Source organism: Raphanus sativus, chromosome 5 (genome assembly GCF_000801105.2).
Source record: "Raphanus sativus cultivar WK10039 chromosome 5, ASM80110v3, whole genome shotgun sequence".
In the NCBI taxonomy this organism is placed as follows: domain Eukaryota; kingdom Viridiplantae; phylum Streptophyta; class Magnoliopsida; order Brassicales; family Brassicaceae; genus Raphanus; species Raphanus sativus.
The window spans coordinates 5,910,527-5,918,240 of record NC_079515.1 but is presented as its reverse complement, the minus strand read 5'-3'; the positions used below and the strand labels follow the sequence as shown (position 1 = coordinate 5,918,240).

The 7,714-nt window shown below is 38.6% G+C and overlaps 2 protein-coding genes across 2 annotated transcripts; both read right to left on the bottom strand.

The window, feature by feature from the left end:
- Positions 1-1,288: 1,288 nt before the first annotated feature.
- Positions 1,289-3,343, bottom strand: LOC108856315 (uroporphyrinogen decarboxylase 1, chloroplastic). The gene is made up of 6 exons (XM_018630089.2): positions 3,197-3,343; positions 2,949-3,112; positions 2,183-2,850; positions 1,876-2,111; positions 1,600-1,793; positions 1,289-1,525 (listed from the first exon to the last, which is right to left on the bottom strand). The coding sequence occupies exons 1-5, from the start codon at positions 3,217-3,219 to the stop codon at positions 1,625-1,627; spliced, it is 1,260 nt and encodes a 419-aa protein (XP_018485591.1). The 5' UTR covers positions 3,220-3,343; the 3' UTR covers positions 1,289-1,525; positions 1,600-1,624.
- A 2,049-nt stretch (positions 3,344-5,392) lies between these two features.
- On the bottom strand, positions 5,393-7,704 carry LOC108857110 (uncharacterized). Its single transcript, XM_018631042.2, has 8 exons — positions 7,221-7,704; positions 6,895-7,029; positions 6,619-6,816; positions 6,495-6,556; positions 6,256-6,416; positions 6,026-6,174; positions 5,812-5,952; positions 5,393-5,717 (listed from the first exon to the last, which is right to left on the bottom strand). Exons 1-8 carry the CDS (start codon positions 7,563-7,565, stop codon positions 5,535-5,537), a joined length of 1,374 nt encoding a protein of 457 aa, XP_018486544.1. The 5' UTR covers positions 7,566-7,704; the 3' UTR covers positions 5,393-5,534.
- Between the last annotated feature and the right edge of the window lie 10 nt (positions 7,705-7,714).

Here is a 7,714-nt window from a genome sequence, read left to right as displayed (position 1 = left end):
CAAGAGATGATCCAATCAAAACCTGTCAAATGAGAGCAAAATGTTCACGTCAGAGAAAGCATTAAAACCCACATAACAAAAGCACAATGTTGAAACGAGAGCTAAGCACATGTTTAACAATACTATACAATCGAATATGTATAAACGAGAGTTAAGACAACCAAAACATACAATCTAAAGTTAAGTTTCAGACCAGCCAAGCATGTCAGTACACTTGATGCAAGAAACAAACAAAAAAAAAAGCTAATGAGACTCAGCAAACAAACTCGTGACTGATAATAAGATCCATCAACTGAGCAAATTGCTGGATCAGGTTCTCTGTTTATTCCAGCAATTCAACAAGACTACAAACATAACAAGCTAAGCAAATCAGAGAACTATCAAACTATGAGATTCTACTAGTGAGATAAGCTAAGCAAATCAGAGAACTATCAAACCCATCATTCATAATTCGAGTTTCTGAAACTGTCTTGAAAACTAAAACCCATCATTCATAATCAGAAAACTGTCTTGAAAACTAAAACCCAATGAGACTATACAAACCAATGAAGCTAAGTAATCTCAAGCAAGTGATGAACCATATGAAAAACCTAAAACTATGGTCAGTGGAACAGTGACGAATCAGACTCTATGAACAAACCCATCAACAAACAGATCAAAACCAAGCAAACCATCAATGTTTCAACTCAGAGATCTCTTTATGAACACACAAACTCCAGAGATATAGAGAGAGAGAGAGAGAGCGAGAGATACCTGAGAGAGAGAGAGACGCGGAGAGAGAGAGAGAGAGACACGGAGAGAGAGAGCTCAAGCTTTCAGGGCGATTTCATGGCGAGAGAGATCCGAAGAGAGAGATGCGGACAGAGAGATGCAGAGAGAGAGAGAGGAGGAGATAGAGACGGAGAGAGAGAGCTTAAACTTTCATGGCAATGGCGAAAGAGAGAGAGAGATATGTGGAGAGGTTTCGTCGTTCGACGGCAGGGGAGGAGATAGACTCAGGGATTTTAGGTTTGTAATTTCAGGATTTGGTGAGGGGCAAAATCGATTTTTACTTATTTTGACTGAACCTGATCCATTCAAATGCTTCAATTCGGTTCAGTCAACTGATTTTTGAAATTAAAACTAATTTTTCGAAAATCATTTAAATGGTCCATCCGAACGAGTTGTACTTTTTTATGTCTAAACGAACAAAAAATTCATCTCCATTCGAATGGATCATTTGAATGAAGAAACGAACAGCCCCTAGCTGGGAAATTACATTGAATAACCAAATCAGACCAAATCAAACTGAGATAAGAGGCGTTCTTTTTTTTTTTTCAGTTCATGATACAAAACAAGCTACTTGGTTTCACATAGAAGATACAACAAATAAAGATCGAGAAAACAAACAGGGAAAATTTTCAATGAGCAACTCAAGACACTGTTAAAGAGTTAAAAAACTAGGACAGTGTCGAATGTTCTCAAAGCAAGTCACTCACTCTAGGATAAGATTATGAGTCGGAAACAGAAAGATTTTCTCTGATTCCTGCACCAAAAAATTAAGATAATTCAAACATATATGTTCACAAAACTTAAAACAACAAAGGGACTTTGTCTAACCTGTCTATTCAACATTACTCTCCCCTCAGGCAACCAATTCAGATTCTGCAGGAACATGGTTTTGGAAAAACGTTTTGTAATCCAAACTCCTCGCGGTTTCAAAGAAATGAGCCACGGCTTCCTCTGGCGTCCCTACCAAGACACCGTGTCCTAAGTTGAGTATATGCCCTTTTGGTCCAGCACTCTTCACCACTCTTTAACAACAAAAACAAAGACATTTTTTTTCTTTCAGTTTCTTGAATTTGAATATAAAAGCACAAAATAACAACAACCTACCTTTGGATTTCTTCGGTTAAAGCAGGAAGCGGAGAGAATAGGTAAGCTGGATCAACGTTCCCCTGCACGCTAACATCGCTCCCCAGTCTCCTCCTCCCATCAGCCATATCTACAGTCCAGTCAAGTCCAATAACATCAGCTCCTGTTCCTTTCATCCGCTCAAGAAGTCCACCGTTTCCATTTATGTAGAAAACTATCGGCGTCTCTGGACATCTTCTCTTTACATCATGAATAATCTAAGCAAAAAAAGAAACTGTCAACCCAAAAAAAAAAAAGAGAATCTTTAAAGTCCTCAAGATTATATTACCTCCTCGATGTAAGGTTTGGACCAACGCTCCCACATCTCAGGAGTCAACTGTCCACCCCACGAATCAAATATCTGAATGCAGTGAGCTCCGTGCTCGACTTGGTACACAACATACTCCGTAATAGCTTTGGTCAAATGAGACAAGAGAGCTCTCAGCACATTAGGTGCAGTATGACACATACTCTTGATCACCGTATACGTCCGAGTCGTTCCTCCTTCAACTATATAAGTCGCTATCGTCCAAGGCGCTCCAACGAAACCCAAAACAGCAGCATTCCCTCCGACCTCTCCTCTCAGAATCTTTAACGAGTCTCCAACGAACCGAAGCTTGTCGAGATCGATAGGGTGCAGTTTCTTGAGATCATCTTCGGTTCTGATGGGAGACTGGATCACGGGGCCTCTGACTTCTTCGATGTCGAAAGGGACGCCGAAGGCGGGTAAGGGAGTGAGGATGTCTGAGAAGATGATGACGCCGTCTGGTTTGAATGCTTGCCAAGGCTGCAGAGAGATCTCAACGATGAGGTCAGTGTTCTCTGATCTCTCTCTGAAGGAAGGGTGCTTCTGAGCTAGCTTTTTGTAGACGGACATGTACCTTCCCGCTTGACGCATCATCCAAGCTGGTGGGCGGGACACTGCTTGCCCTTTAGCAGCTTTGACCAATAGTGGATCTGAATTTTCAAAGAAAAGATTCAATTGGAAACTTTATCTACTAAGAGACTCAAAAGGATGAATCTTTGAGAGATTGGATTAGAGTTAGATAACGAACCTGAGGATGAAGAGGAGGAGGAGGAGGAGGAAGCTATGACGAGGTTGCGAGGAGCGTTAGTGTGTCTTCTTGGATATGAAACTAACCCCACATTGATGGGACTTGAACGGAGCCCTATTGGTAACGATAAGCCCGAGGAGTAACATCTCGACGAGCTGCAGGCACTGTAATTCAAATTCTCCGATTAGATTTTTAGCTAAAAAATAAGAGAAAAAAATGGGAAAAAATCGAAACTTTATTTCACGGACCTGGTTGGGGATGATAAACTCATTCTCACACACAGAAGGAACCTGAAGTTCGAAGATCAAACTGCTGTCTGATTTTCACCGCTCGTGGTCTGGTGTTTCCTTATCGCCGAGAGAGAGATGCGATTGGAAGGTTTGACCTTTTTAAAGTCAATCATCTCGACGGCTGTACTGTAGCCACGTAGGATCTATCTGGATAATAGTGGGACCCACCTTCCGGATTTCCTTTGCTCTTTCGGTATAATTTCCGGTCCAATTTGGCGGTTCGGTTATACAGCGGTTTTTCAAATTTTTACCCTGCCATAGTACTGCAATTGGTTTACTATTGGATCTAAACGGTTCAGACACCAATTAAATCTGATATCTATGACTCTCACAAGTCAATAGTCTACTCTATTAAAACAGGAGTACAACAAAAAATAACCTAATTTTTTCATAATAATTACATAAATATGCCACATATTTTAAACTCTATCGTTTAACATATTTCATACTAAATACTTCGATTTTAATCAACGTTCCTAGCCTAATTTTTGAGTCATTTGCTTTGGAATAAAATAAAATGTTTTGAACTTATTATACATGAAGCCCATATTAAGATTATAACTTATGTTAAATATCAAACCAACAAACCTGTGTCAATTGTCTAATAAATTACTTAACCAATTACAAACTAAAAAATCAAATAATAAGTTTGAGAAAACATGAAATATAAGACTTTCTGAGATTTCACAGTTGAACATTACTTCATTTGGTCGCTCTTTATGAACCCATATAGTTTTGTGTAGGTTAAACCAGGCATCATATCCATACCAAAAGTATCGAACTTTAAAACTTTTGAGTTTTGAACAGAGGCAACAACTCAAGGAATCGAGAGGGAATGTTGAGAAGTGATTCCTTGGCATCAGTGAGGTTTTAAACGTGCGAGGTTATTTTTAAATATTGGCTCTTGCTGTTTTTTATATATAGAGTAGATATTGCATGTCTTGATGAAAGACATCTTGGGAGGATCTTCACAATAATATAGACAATACAAATATGTGGCTCTGTAATCATACAAGTAGAGAACCCAATAGCGCCTGTCACATTTCTTGAGAAATTTAGCGATTTTTAAATCTATCCAATATATATTAATTTAAGAGTGGGAATAATTCCATAATAAAAATTTATATGTCACATACATCCATATGTTTTTTTTTTAATTTGGTTTCATTATTTTTTGGTTTGTCCAAATAATGTATTTGTTTTAAAAATATAAATACAAAATTTGAATTGAATATAAAACTTTAAAACAAAATTTTAATAATCTTATTTAATATAACCAAATAAACTAAAAAAAAAAAGACAATGAAAAAACATAATCTCATAGTTTATAAACGAAGGCTATTAACATTGACAAAACACACCAATGTCAAACCTGAAAATTAAACATATGAAACTATAACATAATGAGTATAAGAAATTAAATTTAATCAGTTTTCAAAAATTAAAAATTTATGTCTATGAAAGACAAACATCAGCGCCGGCGCGCGGATCAAAAACTAGTTCAAATTAATTGTTTTATCAGTCTATTACTAAAGTATTTATTTGCAAAGTGATTAGCCTTACTTTCATGTTTCTTTCTCCAATAGCAAGAGCAAGGTCTCTAACTTCGGTCAAATATCAAGCCAACAAGAGTTGCCGATTAGATCCTCGAGCCGTGGATGCAGCTTCAGTGTTTTTCTTTGCAAACAGTTTCAAGCTTTGTCATCACAGAATGGTGCGGTTGAAGGCTAAGCTTTGTCATTACAGAATGGTGCAGTTGAAGCTAATGATATTCCCCAAGTAACATTCGTCACTAAGTTATTCTTCACCACCATAATTCCTGGCGTTTCTTGCTTGTTTTCATCAATCCATTGATTGCAACTCTGTGATCTCTCCACTTCACTTAATTAAAAGGAGAAAAAGAGAATATCACATCTTAACAATTATCTTTCTAGTTATCAGAAGCCATTATGTTAATTTCATAGACCATACAAACGTAGCAAAACTATCAGAAGCCATTATGTTAATTTCATAGACCAAACAATTATCTCTTTGTAGCTACGTTTTGGTATGTTAATTTCGTAAACCATACAAACGTAGCAAAACTATTTGTTGAATCTTTGAAGCAAAAAAATTACGATTTTATCACATAGACACTAACTACACATTAGAGAATCACTGCAACTTTCTTCTTGTTGATTAGAAAACAGATTATAGATCAATTTCTCTTGTAATCAGTTAGAGACTCCTCTTAGCTATGCACAACAAGTTTGAGTGTAAAAAAAATGAAGAAACCTATTGAAAACAAAACGGTTACTTAAGATAGAGATCGGTTGAGCATAGAGACTTGGCCGGAATCTCCATTGAGTAAGAAGACTTCAAGAGGAATGTAAGGAGAAGATGAAGAGTTTGATCCAAACCTATACGCAGGCTGCAACAGTTTGCTACCTTTCGCACACTGAATCGTTAGAAGACGTGGCCCCGTCCTCATCTGCCACACCTGGTTTCAAAGTTTCGTAGCAAGATCAAATCACACGCCATATAATCAAAAACAATTATATAATGTAATTGAGAGAGAGAAGACAAAAGGGTACCTCGATGATGCCTTTGCGTGGCGCGTGAATGGCTAAGCATAGACAGTAATCGCTTTTCACCGGCTCTGAGTGGAATACAGATTTGCCTTTATCTTTCTTGGCTAACATCTCCATGAACACGCAGCTAGCGTCACGATAACCCTAAAGACGAAGAAAAACTCTGTGAGCTCTCTTTAAGGAGAAAACAAAGTATGAAGAAGGATGCTAAACGAACCTTCCATAGACGGACAACAACTAGAGCTTGAGTGTCTAGCAGAAGTATACGACCAAGAGAATCTGTTATAGCAGCTAATGTCCCACTCGGGGATAACGTCAGCTTCTCTCCTTTCCTCGGGTAGTCCTTTATACACGTCAAGGATGATGCTGAGACCAACATTTTGGAAAAGGTTAAAGCCATAGACTGAATGTATTGCTTTAACAAAAGTCTTGTGAATGAAAATCTACCTCGAGCGAATGATTGAGTCTTGGTTTCTGGCTTTCGCTTCGGTGACTGATCATTACTTCTCCATATCAGTTTTGAAAAAGAAGCAATGGTTGAAGCAGCTGCAGGCACGACTTTTGATAGAATCGCTCCAACAAGCGATCTACCTCTATCTTCAGAGAGCCTTTGCAAAGAACATAATAACTCTAATCAAACAGAAGAACACCAAGAAAGTAACACATAGATCACTAATGTTACCAACCTGTAAGCCGAGATTACAGCATCCTCTCCAATGGTCACTGCACAGTAATAACGTTGACTTGACTGTCAAAGAATAAAAATCATCAACATTTATAAATCAAAAAAAAAAATCAAATAGACATCACCTGATGTTCCAGTAAAGGAGGAGGCATAATGCCAGTGATAGTAGCATCAACGCACACACCATTCTTATTAACATTCCATATCTGATAAGGTAATCGTTGGTGCAAACTCTCCGTATCTTCCCCCGGATCACCCTTTTTATTACTCTTTTGGTCCCAAAAGTTTGAATTTTTTTCTTGAAACCATTTCTGAAGCATACTCTACAAATCATTTTAAAAAAAAACTCTCAGAACTTAACAGTTCCCCATTACGTCAGAACTTTTTTTCCAACGCTTTACCTGAATGTTAGAGCCGTCAAAGCGAGCAATAATGCCAGGCAACACGATGCTGATCTCCTCAGAGGATGTCTCTTGCATCAAATCTTTCTTAGTTCCACGTACTCTTAGCTTCAATACACGGCTCGGATGCACCAACTGTAATACACGGCTCGAAACGAATAAAATTCGGATCAAATCAAATTTAACAGATAAAATGCCAATTAGGCTATGATGCACCAAGTGTTATATATATACACCCATAAGATGTAACCAAACTAAATGACTGTCTTTCGGACAACATTGTTTAAACCAAACAACGGTCTTAAAGTTACGAAATTCTTTTTTACCTGCTTATGAATCAGATCACCGGCGATAGAGTAAACCAGGAGATATCCACAGGAGGTACCGGCGACGACGACTCTGACGTCGTCGAACACTAACCACTCGATCGACGTGATCGATTCCGCCTCGATGGGAGACAGATCGGGTCTGATCTTGACGCGAGGGGAATCGGGATCAGCCCAATTCACGATCAGGATGAGGAATCGATTGGCGAGGGCTACAGAGTGGGAATCGAGCGCGGAGAGGAGGTTTGGATTGTTCACAAGCCACCCTTCTTTTCCCGCGCCGAGCTCGGTGAGCTCCTCGCACGCGATGCAGCCTAGTTCCGTCAGGTGTATCCTCTTCGCCATCGTGTAAGTTCTATCGGAGAAAATGAAAATAAAAAAGACAGGGATTTTTACTTCTTTAGTTAGTTAGTAATGAAATGATGGCTTGCGTGTCGGGCATCCACAAAACGGCATCGTATTAATAGGCAGCATACGCTTAAACGCTGTCATAT

Coding starts and splice junctions, on each gene's coding strand:
- LOC108856315 (XM_018630089.2), bottom strand. CDS start 3,219: ATGAGTTTATCATCCCCAACCAG. Junction 2,851..2,948: donor CTCCTCCTCTTCATCCTCAG/GTTCGTTATCTA, acceptor TTGAAAATTCAG/ATCCACTATTGGTCAAAGCT. Junction 2,112..2,182: donor CCAAACCTTACATCGAGGAG/GTAATATAATCT, acceptor TTTTTTGCTTAG/ATTATTCATGATGTAAAGAG.
- LOC108857110 (XM_018631042.2), bottom strand. CDS start 7,565: ATGGCGAAGAGGATACACCTGACGGAACTAGGCTGCATCGCGTGCGAG. Junction 6,557..6,618: donor CTCCTTTACTGGAACATCAG/GTGATGTCTATT, acceptor ATTCTTTGACAG/TCAAGTCAACGTTATTACTG. Junction 5,718..5,811: donor CACGCAAAGGCATCATCGAG/GTACCCTTTTGT, acceptor CTTTGAAACCAG/GTGTGGCAGATGAGGACGGG.